Source organism: Lethenteron reissneri, chromosome 38 (assembly GCF_015708825.2).
Source record: "Lethenteron reissneri isolate LAM-NWPU_2019-01 chromosome 38, ASM1570882v1, whole genome shotgun sequence".
Classification (NCBI taxonomy): Eukaryota; Metazoa; Chordata; class Hyperoartia; order Petromyzontiformes; family Petromyzontidae; genus Lethenteron; species Lethenteron reissneri.
In genome coordinates this window covers 1,101,396-1,121,734 of record NC_083816.1, presented here as the reverse complement: position 1 = coordinate 1,121,734, position 20,339 = coordinate 1,101,396, and the positions used below count along the sequence as shown (strand labels likewise).

At 50.4% G+C, this 20,339-nt stretch overlaps 1 protein-coding gene across 3 annotated transcripts in view; it reads right to left on the bottom strand.

Moving 5' to 3' along the window:
- Positions 1-4,794: 4,794 nt before the first annotated feature.
- The window catches only part of LOC133351603 (semaphorin-3A-like), a 125,192-nt gene continuing 109,647 nt past the window's right edge, over positions 4,795-20,339 (bottom strand). For 2 of the 3 annotated variants that reach the window (XM_061566923.1, XM_061566924.1), the window contains exons 11-18: positions 17,695-17,839; positions 16,002-16,221; positions 14,108-14,199; positions 13,352-13,393; positions 12,014-12,171; positions 11,164-11,234; positions 10,261-10,406; positions 4,795-7,946 (exon numbers count right to left, since the gene is read on the bottom strand). In XM_061566923.1, coding sequence (XP_061422907.1) covers positions 7,434-7,946; positions 10,261-10,406; positions 11,164-11,234; positions 12,014-12,171; positions 13,352-13,393; positions 14,108-14,199; positions 16,002-16,221; positions 17,695-17,839 — 1,387 coding nt within the window. In that variant the 3' untranslated portion in view covers positions 4,795-7,433. The remainder of the gene's footprint in view (positions 7,947-10,260; positions 10,407-11,163; positions 11,235-12,013; positions 12,172-13,351; positions 13,394-14,107; positions 14,200-16,001; positions 16,222-17,694; positions 17,840-20,339) is intronic. The other variant, XM_061566925.1, reaches the window with a different exon arrangement.

Genomic DNA, 20,339 nt, shown 5'->3' with positions numbered 1-20,339 from the left:
AGGTCTGGAGACTGGCTAGGCTACTCCAGGACCTTAATGTGCTTCTTCTTGAGCCACTCCTTTGTTGCCTTGGCCGTGTGTTTTGGGTCATTGTCATTATAGAATACCCATCCACGACCCATTTTCAATGCCCTGGCTGAGAAAAGGAGGTTCTCACCCAAAATGTGACGGTACATGGCCCCGTCCATCGTCCCTTTGATGCGGTGAAGTTGTCCTGTCCCCTTAGCAGAAAAACACCCCCCAAAGCATAATGTTTCCACCTCCATGTTTGACGGTGGGGATGGTGTTCTTGGGGTCATAGGCAGCATTCCTCCTCCTCCAAACACGGCGAGTTGAGTTGATGCCAAAGAGCTCCATTTTGGTCTCATCTGACCACAACACTTTCACCCAGTTGTCCTCTGAATCATTCAGATGTTCATTGGCAAACTTTAGAGGGCATGTATATGTGCTTTCTTGAGCAGGGGTACCTTGCGGGCGCTGCAGGATTTCAGTCCTTCACGGCGTAGTGTGTTACCAACTGTTTTCTTGGTGACTATGGTCCCAGCTGCCTTGAAATCATTGACAAGATCCTCCCGTGTAGTTCTGGGGTGATTCCTCACCGTTCTCATGATCATTGCAACTCCACGAGGTGAGATCTTGCATGGAGCCCCAGGCCGAGGGAGATTGACAGTTCTTTTGTGTTTCTTCCATTTGCGAATAATGGCACCAACTGTTGTCACCTTCTCACCAAGCTGCTTGGCGATGGTCTTGTAGCCCATTTCAGCCTTGTGTAGGTCTACAATCTTGTCCCTGACATCCTTGGAGAGCTCTTTGGTCTTGGCCATGGTGGAGAGTTTGGAATCTGATTGATTGATTGCTTCTGTGAACAGGTGCCTTTTTATACAGGTAACAAGCTGAGATTAGGAGCACTCCATTTAAGAGTGTGCTCCTAATCTCAGCTCGTTACCTGTATAAAAGACACCTGGGAGCCAGAAATCTTTCTGATTGAGAGGGGGTCAAATACTTATTTCCCTCATTAAAATGCAAATCAATTTATAACATTTTTGACATGCGTTTTTTGGATTTTGTTGTTGTTATTCTGTCTCTCACTGTTCAAATAAACCTACCATTAAAATGATAGACTGATCATTTCTTTGTCAGTGGGCAAACGTACAAAATCAGCAGGGGATCAAATACGTTTTTCCCTCACTGTACATCTGCAGAACGTGAAGCACCAGTGGCATCTACATTTGCAGAACGTGAAGCACCAGTGGCATCTATATAATATCATTTTTTAAAATACTGGTATAAGAAGCGCGGTACATTATTGTAACGCACATTATTCTGATCTGGCCAGTAACAAATAAAATGTGTCATCCACCTGCTTCATGAAATATTTGACCATCGTGCATCATTGCCAGGTTTATAGGTTACTAACATGAGGTCTTTTGCACATCAATAATCCTTGCATCCTAGCCAGTAGGAAAATCTGAATGTTGTTTCTTCTTGCAATTTTCCGAATAGATTATTTAAAAGATGAATGGTTGTTCTCTCGTCAATGCCTGTTCTGTCTTTCGTATGGATAGAGTATCAACTGAAAATCGATGTCTAAGTTGTGAATCCAGCTTTCGGATTCAGATCTTAGCGAATGTGAGACTCGGTCACAACACGCTCCACTCAACACACGAGCTCCACCCTCAACACGAGCTCCACCCTCCACACGAGCTCCACCCTCAGCACGAGCTCCACCCTCCACACGAGCTCCACCCTCCACACGAACTCCACCCTCAGCACGAGCTCCACCCTCCACACGAGCTCGACCCTCAGCACGAGCTCACAACGCGCTCCACTCTCGTGGTACCCGGCGGCGGCGGCGTTTGGATTCCGAGCCTCTGGCTCCGACGCCCTCGCGGTGCCGGTCTGCACGGCGAGAGCAGCGCACGCGGACGGTCTGGAAGCACCCGGCGGAGGCTTTGCCTCCATCGGCAATCCACCGGCTGCGCGGTGTCAGAGTGAGAAGCACTCGACGCCACGTGCCAGATCCAACACAAGCGCAGTGCAAGGCAGATCGTTGCAATGACGGATCACAAAAACAACAACGACCATATCTACTGTTAGATATTTGGTTGTGTTAATATGGTCACGTGTCGCTTTGTTATGTACATAAATTCCATCGTCTGACAAAATGTAACATTTAAACTTATGCTTATTTTATTCAAAATACAGTTAACAGTAACATGCACATTTGTAAACCAATTCTGTTCTACAGAGCATGACTGAAGTACCTTCATGTGCTCTTACCAAGTTATAAATTCATCTAAGAAAAATAGTGTAAGTTGAGAATATATGCCCATAACGGGTAAAGTACATGGCCCATAAAAGCTATTATGTGTTCTGTTCATTAATCCACAATGTAATATGCAAGAACCTTATCACAATGCAAAACAGTCATACTGCTCTATTTCAATAGGACTGACATGTGCATTTAATGCGGGAAACAGCAGATGTCAAACAAATATTAAGTTAAATTGGTATTCAATCAACGTAATAGTTGATTATGAAAAATATGAGCCATGCATCTTTGTATGCTGTCACTTGTAAACTAAGTCTTATTGGCAGGCAGCACAAAATGGGACTGAACGCAACGTGGATTTCCCATGAACTTCTAAATCGCCATACAAATGTACTTTCCGGCAAACCAAGGGTCACGAGGCTTGAAATACATCCCTCGGTTGTCATCCAAGCAAGCCGAAACATGTCGCCACAACCACGTCGATATTCTAAGCCTGCCAACTACAAGACATTGCAAAACGAATGCTCTTCGCAATCAAGACGCGTCGTGAAGTCAGAAGGCGACGGCGGATGATGCTGCCGCGTGGCTCGGAGCAGGAATGTTGTCGCCACACTTCACGACTGAATTCGTCACAAGCGTAACGTCAATTTTCTCTTGAAGTTCATATTCCACTGACACAAACCCCTCCGTCTTCTCCACGTGAACGTGTTGGCGGTACCACCGGCGGTGTGTGATTAAACAACAACAACAAACATCGCTATAATTTACTTTCCCGCGATTCTCAACCCCGGTCAGGAAATCTTGCGGGGTGGTGGCAGTGGTGATGTTGCGTCCGAATCAGTTCTCGTGATGTCGAAGCCGTGAGAAAGCGAACGTGTATGTGAGCGGGCCGAACACGAAGGTGCACGTGTGTTGCCGTGTAGCAGCACCCAGCCCTGATGACGATCGGCCAATCCGTGTTTTAGACTCCTCGTGACCTCGACAGATTTGAGTCGTGCCCGAGACTCGGTCGGACAATTCCTCAATTCAACTCGCCGGACTATCCATCGGCGGATCAAGAAGACGACGACGAATAAGATGATGTTCCAGTCCGACCTCGGGCTCATAAGGCAACGCAAGGAAGCTGCTTCTGCTGCTCGAGGCGAAACCCTCCTCCTGGTCGGCCCAAAAGGCCCTGGAACCAAGTCAACGGTCAAGATTTACCTTTTTTTTAGCAAGGCTCAGCCGACTGAATAAAACTTCGAATCGCGTCAAACTTTGCGACAGGATCAATTAATGACTGATAAGAAACAGATTTTCTGATTAACATTTTGATTTCAGGCTGTTTCATGAGGACCGTTGAGTGCTATGCTGCACCGGTGTACCGCCAATACGTCCAGAATATCATTTGGAAAAACCTGTACCTTGATCTGTACCTTTGCTGACACAAGCACTTCTAATATTTTCTTATTTCTATTCAATGTTCTGAAACGCCAGTGAAAATGTGAGCCAACTCGAGTTACAGGATTCGCATTGTAACCTCAGTAAAAACATGATTGTAACCAATCCGATCAATTTTCACAACGTTCTATCATTTAATCGCTTATATATATGTATATAAAAAAACTTGTTTGCTTTACATATTATAAATATTCTTCAACAAATTACTATTGATAATGGTTGTGCGCGCCAAGTTTGACTGTGCTCAGAAGCCCACAACTTGCAGGGCTACACCAATAAAACGTAACGCCAACACTGTTATTTGCTCACCCAGGAAGATACCAGCACCCTCAATGTTCATCGCATGGCTGGGTGGGGGGATCGTCGATAGGCCCGGGAATTCATTCACTGGTTGTGGGTTCATTCATTCTATCGCGATCCGTGCTGATGACAAGCAAAGCCGAGATGCAAGTTTGACTTGTCAGTTCAAAAGTAAAACCAAATATGTTCTCTGCCTCCTTTCACTTTGTGTGCTGATGTCGTGGTACAGCAGAACCCCTCTTCACGACTGACCGCTTCACGACGGGCCTCTATGGAGACCAATGTGTTCACTTACCGACCATTCCCCTGTTAACGACGGGCTGTTGTAAGTACAGTAAATAGTAATGAATGTATCGATTAACCATGTTTCTTTTAATATTATGTATTTATAATATTTGTATTTTTCCATTAATATACATAGCTTAATTATTATAAAGTACGTTTTTGGGGTGACAAATTAAGCCTTTAACATGGATTTCCTAGTATTTGCTTTAACGACCAAATCACTTAACGACCGAGTGCGTGGAACCAATTTCAGTCGTTAAGAGGGGTTCTACTCTATTAGAATATCACTCGGCCGCCCGTCACCTGAACTGGTGACTCGGACGGTGCCCTCTCCATGACCTCAGGTGGAAGGCACCACAACCCAGGGCATTCCAGGGAAAAGGCGCCCCCCCCCCCTCCCCCCGAATAATTCCACTCCACCAGCCACCTCCTACTTGTCGTCTTCAGCCATGCTGGTAAGTCCATGGAAGCATTCCCCCCCCCCCCGCCCCCCCAGAGAGATCAGCACGTAGCACCGGTCTGTAACAATGCAGCTCGTTCAACAGAATACTGCGCACAAGTCGTCAGCATGTGAGACACGAGTTGTGGTGCACCCACCAATTATTAAGCATCTGTAGTGCACCCATCGCTTGCACTATTACGCACAGACCTTAAGTTAGGCGTATGGCATCCAATGAAACGTCAAGCAGCTATTACCAACGCAGTAGGAAAACGCTATTCTTGTATTATGACTTCAGCCATTCAAATATACATGTCACGTTTAAATGGTTGTTTTGGATTGTGAAAAAGCAATATCCCAATTGTGCAACTGGCATTGTGGCAGAGCTGTAACCAACATCATTATTTTGGTGAACTGGTCGAGAAGCCACAGAACTCAAGCTCCTGTTGGCCTTGTCCCCTCGTGAGGGACAGAGGAAACACTGCCACCAACCCTCACCTGCCCTGCAACGACAACAACAACAACCACCACCACCGTCCGCCACGAAGCGGCAGTGATGACACCACAGAGCTTGTGCCAGGCTAGATGAACCTTGGGGCCATGTGGAGATTGTTGAAGGCTCGCTGACAGGTGGTCACGGGACAGACCCAAGTGTTACGAGTTAACTGCCTGAGACGACTGACAAATGCGCCAGCCTGCCCGCTCTCACCTACGCATACTAAAACAGCGTGACCAGACACAAAACCCACTCAACATGAGACCCAAAAGATGATGATTTTGTCACATGCGCGTGCGTATTGAAACATATCGAGTCAAGATTCTTAGAAGAGAAAACACCTGAATTCATGTTAGCTGACTTTGTCTGAAATGCTCCAAGGCAGGAATTTACAAGATTGTGCTTTTTAAGTTGTGCAGGTAAATGGGAGGCTTACTCCTAGAAATAGTTATCCTTATGAGACTGCCCCAAATGTTCACAAGATTTTGCTAGGGTCATTTGTTGACCAAGCTACGATATTTGATGTGAGATTGTGCTTTCAATAATGCTCTTAAGTTGTCTACAGCTAGGGTTCACTGGATCTTGGAAGCTGAGCAGGTCTAAGCCTGGTTAACACGTAGGTCGTCGTGACCAATATTATCCATTAAGGTTTTTTGGGGGGTAAGATCGCATGAATATAATTGTGTCGTGAAACCCACCACCAACCGGCACAGCCAATTGGTAAGGTCTGTCACGTAAACAAAACATGCAAATTAGTTACTAGTCCAACACTCCGCTTGTGTGTTGGAGAGTAAACCCACAACGTTTACAATTTAAATTACAAACCTTACTAATTGGCTGTGTTGGGCGGTGGGGGGCTTAACGACACATTTATGTTTACACGATCTTACCCAACAAAAACCTCTATTATAGGTTTAAGCCTGGTTAAAAGGTGAATGGGAGATTTCCGGTGAATTCCAAGTAGTGTAAGGTTGGCAGTACAGAAAGAGGTTTTAGAATCCATCTGTCTAGAGCTTCGACAGTAAGACCCTGGTATGCGCAGCGCGTTTTCTCATGTTTTTTGTTGTTGTTCCCACTCATTAATGGAACTGGACAAACATCCCAATGCAGGGACCTCTCTTTAAGGAAATATTCTTGAGACTCGGCGAGGCTTAGCTGGATAAAACTAAGGACATCATTAGTATTGTTGTTGTAATGGGACTGTATGATTCTCTCCGGTATTCTCTGAAATATTAACCTTGTGACTTAATACTACTTTGATGAGAGCATTTAGTACTGGACCGCCATGACACCCATACACCACGGAAGTGGTAATCTAAGAATATTTACTTCATATTCTTGGTTCTTTCGGTAAAGTCACGTAGAAGGGAAATAATAAAATAATATAAATATTAAACAAAATTATCACTACGTTTCGACTGCAACACAAGCAATCATCAGCGAAATCGCTGTCCGTGGTGCTGACGTTAAGAAAAAAACGCCACTTTTTCAAATTTTCTTGTTGTGGATTTCATACCTGATGATGATTGCTTGTGTTGCAGTCGAAACGTCGTTGAGAATTTAATTGTTTTATATTTTTATTATTTTATTATTTCCCTTCTACGTGACTTTACCAAAAGAACCAAGAATATGAATCCCTGCAGTCACGAAAGCTTTAAATCAAAATATTTACTTCCTTTCACGGTATTTAAAAAAAAAAGCGTTTTAACGAGCGTACGTCAAAACCTTTGTAGATGCGTATCGGTCCACGTACGAGTTGTAACTCCCAGACACGCATTGTGCTCTTGTGCGTCAGTGGTTCACCATGAACTGCCCGAGAAGAAACGCTCACGAAGGTTGGGTGGCCATAGGCGGAAAAAATGTGAAATGCGCACAACAACAATTTCAGACAAACCTGACTATGTACATTGGATAAAACAGCAAAATCAATCTTCAGACAATTTTCGAATAAGCGAGAACAAATTCCCACCCCACATGCCTTTTTTTTTGGAATATTTAAACGACGGTTTAATAGTTTTCTTTTTTAATGTACACGAGCTTAATGGAGATACCACTTGCACAAGAACGACGAAAAGTCTTTTTGAAAAGGCGATGACAAATCAACGATGACGATGATTAAAAACCCCAGCATGTCACAGCATGGGGTTTGCAGGTGAGAAGCCATGCTGTGCCACGCACCACGCGCCACGCGCCCACCACAGTCAGGGGCCCACGCTGCGCGGAGACCTCTCGGGCTCGTGCGTGCGACGGTTGCGTCCCTTCTTGCCGTCCTGGAGGTGCTTCCACTTTGCGTGGCCGAAGCCTCCGTGGTGCCGTCCCTTGCCCTGCCGGCCGCGGTGCCGCCGCTCGCGATGCCACACCTGCTCGCAGAAGTCGTCGACGCCGCCCAGCGTCGGGTGGTTGATGAGCTGCATGAAGTCGCGGTACCAGAGCCGGCGCGACGGTGCGGCGCCCGGCAAGGACGACAGCGGCGGCGGCGAGGAGCCGGCGCCCTCCGTCGCCTGCGCGATCCTGGCCCTGGACATGGCCTCGTCCTCCTTCCGCAGGAGCTCTTCGAGCTGCGCGGCGTCGATCACCTCGAGGCGGAAGCGCCGCAGGGTCTGCGCGAAGCCGTGCTCCGAGGCGCGGCACAGGTAGGAGCCCGTGTCCCTGCGCAGCGTGCCGCGGAAGAGCAGGCCGTGGGCCGTCTTCACCACGCGGTCGTCCAGCGTCACCTGCGGGGGGGTGGAGGGGGTGGGGGTGAAAGGGCCGAGTCAAAAGGAGACGCGGGACGCACGCCGCGGCGGATAACGACGCGCGGAAGGGGGCCGCTGAATTTCACCGGAGACCGTCGATGCAGTTGTGTTCACTCCTTTCTCTTTGAATAATTGGACGGAACTCAGAGAGTAAAACACAAAGCCCAATCACATCCTGATCGTGATGTCTCGGATAAGAGGTTTGATGCTTAACGCATGTATGACGGGTTTTTTTACTTAACAATTGATTTTTAAACAGTAGCTCTAAAAATAGCCCCACTTCCTCCAGGTGTGGTCATTAATTTGGTATTGCTTCTGCAGGGTTTATTACAAGTAAAGTTTTCTCGCACGCATCAATCAGTTCGTGCTAATTTGCAATGAATGAGGTCACGAGGCTCCGTGGGAGAAACCCCACGAACGAGGACATTGCCAAAGTGCGTACAGTGTGTACAGCAGGTAAGAGGAGCAGTACGGTACAATACAACATTACGGCACAATACAGGATGTTTTGGTTCTTAACTACGGTATGATATTTCGGTACAGTATTTTTGTCATCAGGAACGGTACGAAAGTACAGACATTGTTTTATGTACCCTTTCTGTACCAACTCAGGTGACCAATTATTTTCTGCTAATCATTCTACTATATTGTCTACAATAATTTAACAAGTCAATTATCAAAAACTAAAATGGCAGGCAAGATTCCTTTCTCAAAATGCCACTTAGCGTGGATAACGAATGATAATTTTAAGCGTTTTCAATTGACATTTTAAAATTATGCAATTTTGGATTTAAATGTGTTTTTTTGTCAATTCTAACAAAACAATCAAACATGTTAACAGAATATTGTTTTTGTTTAAGGGTAAGAAGCATTCAGCAAAATATAAATCAGGCAAAACAATATACTATAAAGCTTGCTTGTCATCTATCCCTTATTTTCTTTTTTTTCTATGGTATAAGGTACAAAATCTTACCGTACTGGTACGATACGAAAATGTTCTCAAAGGTACGATACAAAAAATCTAAAGGCACGGTACAAAGTTATGGTCTGGTATTTTTTCGAGGATGAAATACAAAATATATATCTCCTACCGCCGCACCGTACTGCCAAGTGCTACTGCACTCATGATTTAGAACCAGGAGGAGCCCTGATTCACTTTGTCATTGAAGCGTTAACATCTCAAAATTCACACGATCTGATTTGCAAGACGGGTGGAAAAATAGCAACCTGCTACCCACACCCGCCTGGAATTCACCGCTGTGGATTTGCTTCCCCGATGTTGGTCGTCTATTTTATTTATTCTTAGCACGTAATTAACATCTTCTCAGTCTAAACATATAGATTTTTTATTCAGTTGTTTCCCTCTTTGCTGTTTGTTAAGTTTTTTTGCGATGTGGGTCTGCTGATATAATAACAAATCTGCCTCCAAATGTTCACACTCTTGTTGCTTCCATTTAGTTTTCAAACCTTGTAAGTTTAACAAACTTTATGAATTATTCTTTGGTTCTTTCGGTTAAGTCACGTAGATCGCGTAAGTATAAATGCGTCGTAACCCTCCACCACCCTACACAGCCAATTAGTAAGGGATCTGTCACGTAAATAAAACGCCAATTAGTTACTACTTCAGCCCACCGGTGTGTTGAAGAGTAAATCCACAACAATTACAATTTGAGTAGTGCGGCGTTTCGCTGGTAATTACACCAAGCATCATCGGGCAATTTGCCAAATCGTCTGATGATGCTGGATGATGCTGGATGTAAATCCCTCGGGTGGTGGAGGGTTACGACGCATTTGTAGTTACGCGATCTAACCAAAAAACCTTAATTATAAACTTTTAGAAGATTAACTTTTCGAGTGATGCCCCTCAATATTAACTATATTTCTTTATGCCATATTGTAGCAGTGCCGATATATTTATATCGCTATTTTGGTGACTAGTTAACGATAGTTTGAACAACTGCTTTGTGAGAAATAAAATATTCTCGAAACCGATGGTTTAACATCTCCAACTGGGAGCTTTCACCAACACCCACAGTTGCACTTTACCCTTCTCCACCACAACACCAAACCGTGCCACTACTCTGTTAGCACCACTGACGCTGCATTGACACAACAAAGTCTCGCGGAAGAAAGCCCAAAGTACCGACGTATTCATTCCCACTCACTGACGGAAACACAACCCCCACGTCGAAGGTTCATAGGCAGCTGCTGCCCGCGACGCTCTCCACGCCAACGTCACTAACGGGGAAGCTGCCTGCCAACGACGCTGGCGGTGGGGAGTGGAGGCGGTCACCTCGTTCTTGGCGGACTGGCCGCTGGGCTTGCCGAGGAGCCATGAGACGTGCGCTTGCTGGGACTTGGGGAGGCACTCCAGCAGCAGGCTGCTGTTCTCCACTCCGTACACCAGCTGCTCCTCCATGCTCTCTGCATCCCCAGCCACTGAAGCCACACACACAGCACTCAAGCAGGCCGCTTGTTGTTGTTGTTGTTGTCGTGTTGAGATTGGTGTCTCCCCCCTCCCGCCCGCCGCGCACCTCCGATGAGCAATGGTTGGCTACGTATGGCGCGTAGGAAGTTCAACGCACGTACATCCTCTACAATGGCGCTCGTGGTTATTTTGCGTGACGTGTTGTGTGGTTTCGCGTCGGACTGGGAAATCGTTGTCTGACAGAAGTGGGGAACCTTGCCGGTGAGACAGAGAACGTCATAAGCCCGTCCAGAGTTTGCACGTGCTGAACCAATTGCTGGTGAAAGATTGGATGTGTAAAAAAAACGAATTTATTTTTGTGCCGAGGGATTGATACTGGAAGGAGGTGTATTGTCTTGCATAATTATTTTGTCTCTGGAGAAAGGACAAATCCACCACTTTGTGCTTAATAATACGAAAAGCAAACTTGCTGTGTTTGAAAAAACAAAACACGTATGACACATTTTATTGGAAAGACGGTTATTCACAAAATGCCCATGTGAGTATAAAGACTAGCTCTGTGCCATTCTCTGGAATCCCGTGGATTTCTCAATAACTTATGAGACGTCACAAATATATAAACGCAAGTTTTACTTTATAACATCACATTATCTGAAAATCTGCCGGAGCAGGAGCAGCGCAAGGCTGCTGGGCCCTGGATCCAGGTGCTCGCGGCCGGCACGACGAGGTCGCGAGTAGTCATTGTTTGAAGCACTGTCGCACACTTACGTGAGTAGTACTGGTCGGAGCACTGAGTGAGGGGGTCTCCGTTGCGAACGTCCTGCCGCCGTGACCTCCTGCTGCGAAAGCAAAAACCGTGATGGTAATGCTCACAGCTGCACAATAGCATCGTCATGGGCGCCCCAGTGGCGAGATGTTAACAACCTCGCCAGGTATACAGGAAGTAACGGGTTCGCCCCCGACCCTGACGCCTGCTGTATATTTGGAGTTTGCGTGTCTCTCTCTCTCTCCGTGGTCGCGTGGATTTTTCTCTGGGTCCTCCGGTTTTCCCTCCAAATTTAGAATCAACATCACGCGTTTAGAGTATTTGGCTGCTAGAAATTTCCACATGATGATAAGCCACTTCGTTGAGCTATCATTTGTGGCCAGGTCACTTCTGAAAAAGAGCTATGTAGCTCAGTGGGCCTTACCTGGTAAAATAACAAATATTTACAATAAATTTGTAGTTATACAGTCTGTTCTCCTGTAACGCGGTAGTTGCATTCCTGAAGAACACCGCATTGTGGAAAAATCGCGTTATAATGAATAATATATAGTAGAGGATATAAAGCACAATACACGAAAACACGTGAGATGCGTATGCAGGTTGAGCACAGACTGAGGCGAGTGGGTAGCATCTACAAGCATCCAGCAGCATCCCAACGCCTTGCGCGATGCCACGCCGAGGATGCCGCACACACCGCTTATTCCTCCTCGCGCGACGCAGTTCCGTGCACTCGATTCGTGCTCTACATCCAATCCGCGTTATGAAAGCCAACAGGCGTTTGCAGCAGAACTGCCCGTAACGTCACAGGCAGCTTGAGGACGCGGCGAGAGCGTGGCGGCGGCGGCGGGCAACCTGCGCGAGCTGGGGAAGTATCGCGTGCAGGAGGCGCCGTCCCAGGCGCAGTAGGGGTCCCGGGCGAGGCAGCACTCGGCGCACGCCTTGCCGTACACCCCGCAGCGGTGCAGCGCCAGCTGCGTGAGCCCGCCGCTCGAGCCGATGTAGAGGTATTGCTGTGGTCAAGAGACGGCAAGAAGAGGCGCAGCGCGCGCGCTGTGTGTGCCATGTCCAGGCTCTGCCGTGCCACGCTAGTAGTGGCGCATCCAAGTGGGGGGCGACTGGGGAGATGGGGGTCATTAACCCCCTCCCCCACGAGTATTGGTGTTTTATTGATATTTAACGGATAATTTTTTTTAAATATTTTTTTGATTATTGTTATTATTGTTGACCCTATTTTAAAAGGCTGCCATTTATGAACGAACTTTCCACCCTTGGGCACTTTCCAGATCCGCCTCTGCTGCCAGGAGAGAGTTTACTAGCGACAAAGCCATAACGCCGACTTGGTGAAAACCCACGGCTTCTCCGGCAAGTCACGCACGCCAGCTCCCTTTTCCGGGATCTCCGTGTCCCTAAAACATGGAAATCAGTCGGGGACATTTGTGTTGAAGCTATTTTGTTTAAAAATCATTGTTATTGATCCAACCACGGGTGGTGTACAACTTCTGCGACAGGTGAGCCGTGCATAGAGGGACAGGTGGCTCGGACAGACAACCAGCGCAGACGCGTGGGACCGTAGCGGTACGCGGTGCGTGGTGCGTCAGATCCATTTTCTTCGGGGAAGGAAGGGGGAAGAGGAGGGGGGAGGGGGAGTCGGTCTCGTTTCAAGTTCGGTCAAGTGAACTCAGGGTCTCTGGAGTGGCATTCACAAGGGGGCCCTATACCTGGGTCAACTCCGACTCAGGTGTTCTAAAGCTGCGAGGACGAATCGGGAGTTATGCCAAAGGGTGAATGAGGGGGGTTCCCGTGGTTCTTCCAGGAGCTCAGGATACAATGTTGGGTATTATCTCGGTGCCAGACATCACGCTGTACAGATCGGTAATTTAACCACAGAACGTCCTCATGGCGGGACAGTCCCAGGAGGCGTGGATGCAACGTTTAGATGGTGCCCGGGGGCCACCTGGGCCAGTCGGGGGATTTGGTTGAAACTCTTTTTTTTTAAACACTCATCTTCGTGTGCGTTGGTTTTTTTAATGTAAACTCGAGCAACGTTCGCTCACGTTGAAGCCTATTTCCCGACTGTTGAATCCGCTTACATTACTGGCACCAAGCAGTAGTGATTAAAAAAGGTATTGTTTGTGAAAACAACATTGAATCGTACACAGGGCACTTTTGAAAATGCGTTAGGGAACTCACCAGCTTTGATGAGATTTCCATGCTCAAGATGGGTTCAGGTTCCTAAGTAGAAAACACACAAATGACGACTGAAATGAGTAAGTAAATAAACACCACAATGCATTCACAACCAGCACAAATTTGTGTTTACGTTGAATTATAGTTTAACCAAAGGCCTGCGACCACATCTCCTCATGCGTTCTGGGGAGCTAAGCAGGCCTGAGCCTGGATAGTGCTTGGATGGGCGACAGCATCAACAAACAGGCTGCTGCTGTAGGGCTGACAGGTTGATATAGGGTTGCTATGGGGTTGTGAGATGACGCGGTGGGCTTTGGGTTGTTATAGGCTGCTATAGGTTACTGATTGCTATAGGGTTGCTATAGGGTTGCTATAGGGCTGTTATAAGGTTGCTATAGGGTGCTATAGGTTTCTATAGGAGAGCTATAGGTTGCTATAGGGTGCTATAGGTTTCTATAGGGTTGCTATAGGTTTCTATAGGGGAGCTATAGGTTAGGTTACTATAGGTTGCTATAGGGTTGCTATAGGGTTGCTATAAAGCTGTGAGACAACGCTGTGAGCAGCAGAGGTCAGTGCAGGTCTGTGCAAGGTAGCAATAAACCCCATGAATGTGCATCGCTCTAATAATTGGGCCAGTGGCAATTATTAGGTCGAGTGTGATGTCATCGCTACCGGCATTTGCCACCATTTCACTGCAGGGCTACAAATAGAAACTCCGCTCTGTGCTTGCGGCCTTCATCCCTGAAGGTGCAGACGAACCTTGAAGACCTGGATCTCCTCGAGAAGAACCTCCTCCAAGTCCTGCCAGGTCTGGCGCGGCACCGACACCACCTTGAGCACGGTGCCCACGTCTGCATTTGCCACGCGGCACGCACCGCACACAAAGACAAAGATCCCCCGTGTAGCCTTAACAGACTGTTGGGGCAAGTTGACGTTAGAGCGCCTATGAAGGCCGGCACGGCACACGAAGGGGATGGGTGGCTAGCACCACGCACGGCCGCCTTTGTCTCCCTAGTGGCGATGTTTACACACCGCATCAGGTACTCATTTGAGGCTGAATCGACCTAGGGGAGGCCCAAGACCGGTTCAGATAATCGTCACTGCTGTTGGCCGTGAGCGGGAATCGAACTCCGGTTGTTGGGTTCGTAGCGCAGGGAAGCGCTAACCGCTGCACCACCGCTCCCCCTCCGCCCCACCCACCCACCCCATGCCACCGCACACCACAAGCACCGCACACATCACATGACACAATGCTTATATGACACGCAAGTGTGTGTAACACTCATCACGCACTACAATGGCTAATTCTTACAAATTACATCACTCTCACTTGAGAGCGGGTAAAGCATTTTACCAGTTGACCCAATGCACAAGATTTAGTTTAAATCCCCTGCTGCTGTGCGCCCCAGCAGCATGAAAGGAGCACACAGCAGTCGATCGGCAGCTCATGCATGGTAGGGTAAAGTGTGGGTTACTCTCCCCTCTACCAAGACATCTGTCCGGCGTGGAAGAGTAGGCCAAGTACTCTCCAGACAGGCTCTCTCTGGAGTTGCCTCTAGCGGAGGTCTTTCGACCAGCGGCGCCTTAAGCAAGCAATTCCAGGCCCGCACCTTTACCCTCACAGTGGATACGGTGATTCACCATGGGAGTGGCTCAGCCACTGCTGGTGGCTATTGCATCGCCAGCCATGGGAAAGACAGCAAACTAAACACAAAAAGCAGTTCTAAAGAAATGAGTATTCAATCTCGATTATTTAAAAATGCATAGCTCCAGTGGCTTCCTAATATCGGAAGGAAGAGCGTTCCAGACGGCCAAAGAAGTGCATCTGAAAGCGCCGCGCGATGACGCGGTGACCACCGCCTTTGTTCGATGGCCAGCCAAAAGCTGCTGCTGCGAGGATGACGGAGTTCACGCGATGGTTTGCGCTCCATGACGAGAACATCACAGAGAGACGACACAGAGAGACGTCACAGAGAGACGTCACAGAGAGACGCACCACGCTCGCCCCACCCCCAGAGAGACGACACAGAGAGACACACCCCCAGAGAGACATCACAGAGAGACGACACAGAGAGACATCACAGAGAGACGAGACAGAGAGACATCACAGAGAGACGACACAGAGCGACGACACAGAGAGACGACACAGAGAGACGTCACAGAGAGACGTCACAGAGAGACGCACCACGCTCGCCCCACCCCCAGAGAGACGACACAGAGAGACACACCCCCAGAGAGACATCACAGAGAGACGACACAGAGAGACATCACAGAGAGACGAGACAGAGAGACATCACAGAGAGACGACACAGAGCGACGACACAGAGAGACGACACAGAGAGACGACAGAGAGACGACACAGAGAGACATCACAGAGAGACGACACAGAGAGACGACACAGAGAGACGACACAGAGAGACGACACAGAGAGACGTCACAGAGAGACGTCACAGAGAGACATCACAGAGAGACATCACAGAGAGACATCACAGAGAGACATCACAGAGAGACGACACAGAGAGACGACACAGAGAGACGACACAGAGAGACGACACAGAGAGACGTCACAGAGAGACGACACAGAGAGAAGCGCCACGCTCGCCCCACCCCCAGAGAGACGTCACAGAGAGAAGCGCCCCGCGTCGCCGCTGACCGGTGGCGATGAACATGACGTCGTAGTGGCCGTCGTCGGCCTCCACGCGGTCCACGACGATCTGCGTGAAGCGGTACCCCACGTCGGTCTGCAGCAGCAGCGGCCGCTGAGCCGCGGGCCGCACCGGGTGCAGCATCAGCGGGTGGCCCTTCACGAAGCTGACCACCTCGTCCGGGAAGGCCTTCGTCGACTCAAACCCCCCGAATATGCGACTCGGGCACTGCGGCGCACGCACAGGTAGATCAGCGCGTGTGTGTGTGTGAGTGTCATTGGTATTGGTGAGTGTCTGAGTGTGTGTGTCTTTGTGTGTGAGTGTCTGAGTCTGTGTGTGTGAGTGTCTGAGTGTGTGTGTGAATGTCTGGGTGTGTGTGTGAGTGTCTGGGTGTGTAGACTCAAATGAGTACCTGGTGCCGTATCTAAGTGTGTGTCTGAGTGACTGAGTGTGTGAGTGTCTGAGTGTTTGTGTGAGTGTTTGAGTGTGAGTGTGTGTATGTATGTGTGTGGGGAGCGGTAGTGTAGCGGTTAGCGCGCTGCGCTACGAACCTGGTGACCCGGGTTCGATTCCCGCTCACGGCCAACACCGGTGACGATTATCTGAACCGGGCCTGGGCCTTCCCTAGGTCGACTCAGCCTCAAATGAGTACCTGGTGCGATGTGTAAACATCGTCACTAGGGAGACAAAGGCGGCCGGGCGTGGTGTTGGCCATCCACCCCCTCGTGTGCTGTGCCGGCCTTCATAGGTGCTCGCTAACAGCACTTGCCCCTACAGTCTGTCAAGGCTACACGGGGGATCTTTGTATGTATGCGTGTGTGAGTGTCTGAGTGTGTGTGTTAATGTGTGTCTGAGTGTGTATGTATGCGTGTCTGAGTGTATGAGTGTCTGAGTGTGTGTTTGTGAATGTCTGAGTGTGTGAGTGTTTGAGTGCATACCTGTCAACCCATACGGTTTACCAGTATTCCTGCACAGGGAAATTTAGTTTTCAGGTCCATACGGCGTACAGCCGTTTCAATACAGGCAACAACAAAAAATAATTGTCTATTTGTTTGTGTTTCTCCCTGATGATGGAACTTTGTAGGATGAACGTTGATATTTATAAGGGCACGGGGTGACCAAATAAAGTCTTAATTGGTCTGTAATAAGGTAGGCACTGATAAGGGGTTGACATTTACGTGAGCATGTGAATATGAGCGTGAGTGTTCACATGGATACATGCCAGCTTTGTGTGAAAAATTATTCAAGGTTAAATGTTTATGCTGCTCTTAAACACACCGTACACCGTGTAACTTCCCTAAATTAAAAACACGTCAGAGCAAAGGACTATTTACAACAACATCCGTGGTTTACCCAATGGGCTAGAAGCACGTGGTCACAATTCTGAGGGTTATTAAATACATTTATTATCCCACTCAAATTGAATGGAATTCATCAGAAACCCCAAAATATTTGTGCGTCGAATTTTCCAAAGGTATATCCCCCCCCCCGTCGACAAGTGAAATGTTTGAAACCACAAATGCCGCTAAACCGCGCATCCCATTAGTCTGCCGGTATGCGTATGTAATTCTTGGTGGCTGAACGCCTGGTTAGCTGCGTATAGAGTTCGTGCGCGTGTGTGCACGTGTTATTATTCTGGCGATTGCTTTGTTCATGGATAACGAGCGCACGCGAACACACGTTTAGCGGCGAGGGACTCACGGTGCCAGGGCGCGGGTAGGGCACGCGGCCCTGGTACGCCACCCACTTGTGGCTGGGGCCCTCCTTATGGGCAAAGGGGCCCAGGAAGGTGCGGCGGACGTCCGCCATGCTGTACATGCACACGGCCGAGCCCGTGAACACGCTGCTGCAAGGCCACACAACGCACACGCGCACCTCGTCACACGCGCACCTCGTCACACGCACCTCGTCACCGACACGCGCACCTCGTCACACACACACCTCGTCACACGCACCTCGTCACACACGCACCTCGTCACACGCACCTCGTCACACGCACCTCGTCACACGCGCACCTCGTCACACGCGCACCTCGTCACACGCACCTCGTCACCGACACGCGCACCTCGTCACACGCGCACCTCGTCACACGCACCTCGTCACACGCGCACCTCGTCACACGCACCTCGTCACACGCGCACCTCGTCACACGCACCTCGTCACACGCACCTCGTCACACGCACCTCGTCACACACACCTCGTCACACGCGCCTCGTCACACGCACTTCGTCACACGCACCTCGTCACACACGCACCTCGTCACACGCACCTCGTCACACGCGCACCTCGTCACACACACACCTCGTCACACGCACCTCGTCACACACGCACCTCGTCACACGCACCTCGTCACACACACCTCGTCACCGTCACACGCACCTCGTCACACACGCACCTCGTCACACGCACCTCGTCACACGCACCTCGTCACACGCGCACCTCGTCACACGCACCTCGTCACACGCACCTCGTCACACGCGCACCTCGTCACACGCACCTCGTCACACGCGCACCTCGTCACACGCACCTCGTCACACGCGCACCTCGTCACACGCGCACCTCGTCACACGCACCTCGTCACACGCGCACCTCGTCACACGCACCTCGTCACACGCACCTCGTCACACGCACCTCGTCACACGCGCACCTCGTCACACGCACCTCGTCACACGCACCTCGTCACACGCACCTCGTCACACGCGCACCTCGTCACACGCACCTCGTCACACGCACCTCGTCACACGCACCTCGTCACACACCTCGTCACACGCGCACCTCGTCACACGCACCTCGTCACACGCGCCTCGTCACACGCGCCTCGTCACACGCGCACCTCGTCACACGCACCTCGTCACACGCACCTCGTCACACGCACCTCGTCACGCGCGCACCTCGTCACGCGCGCACCTCGTCACGCGCACCTCGTCACGCGCACCTCGTCACACGCACCTCGTCACGCGCACCTCGTCACACGCACCTCGTCACACGCACCTCGTCACACGCACCTCGTCACACGCACCTCGTCACACGCGCACCTCGTCACACGCACCTCGTCACGCGCACCTCGTCACACGCACCTCGTCACACGCACCTCGTCACACGCACCTCGTCACACGCACCTCGTCACACGCACCTCGTCACACGCGCACCTCGTCACACGCACCTCGTCACACGCACCTCGTCACACACGCACCTCGTCACACGCGCACCTCGTCACACGCACCTCGTCACGCGCACCTCGTCACACGCACCTCGTCACACGCACCTCGTCACACGCACCTCGTCACACGCACCTCGTCACACACACCTCGTCACACGCACCTCGTCACACGCGCACCTCGTCACACGCACCTCGTCACACACACCTCGTCACACACGCACCTCGTCACACGCACCTCGTCACACGCACCTCGTCACACACGCACCTCGTCACGCGCACCTCGTCACACGCGCACCTCGTCACACACACACCTCGTCACACGCACCTCGTCACACACGCACCTCGTCACACACACACCTCGTCACACACACACCTCGTCACTTGCACCTCGTCACACACGCACCTCGTCACACGCACCTCGTCACACGCGCACCTCGTCACACACACACCTCGTCACACGCGCACCTCGTCACACACACCTCGTCACACGCACCTCGTCACCGTCACACGCACCTCGTCACACGCACCTCGTCACACGCACCTCGTCACACGCACCTCGTCACCGTCACACGCACCTCGTCACACGCACCTCGTCACACGCGCACCTCGTCACACACACCTCGTCACACGCACCTCGTCACCGTCACACGCACCTCGTCACACGCACCTCGTCACGCGCGCACCTCGTCACACGCACCTCGTCACACGCACCTCGTCACACGCACCTCGTCACACGCACCTCGTCACACGCACCTCGTCACACGCGCACCTCGTCACACGCACCTCGTCACACACACCTCGTCACACGCACCTCGTCACACGCACCTCGTCACGCGCGCACCTCGTCACACGCACCTCGTCACACGCGCACCTCGTCACACGCACCTCGTCACACGCACCTCGTCACGCGCGCACCTCGTCACACGCACCTCGTCACACGCGCACCTCGTCACACGCACCTCGTCACACACACCTCGTCACACACACCTCGTCACACGCGCACCTCGTCACACGCACCTCGTCACACGCACCTCGTCACACACACCTAGTCACACGCGCACCTCGTCACACGCACCTCGTCACACGCGCACCTCGTCACACGCACCTCGTCACGCGCGCACCTCGTCACACGCACCTCGTCACACGCACCTCGTCACACGCGCACCTCGTCACACGCACCTCGTCA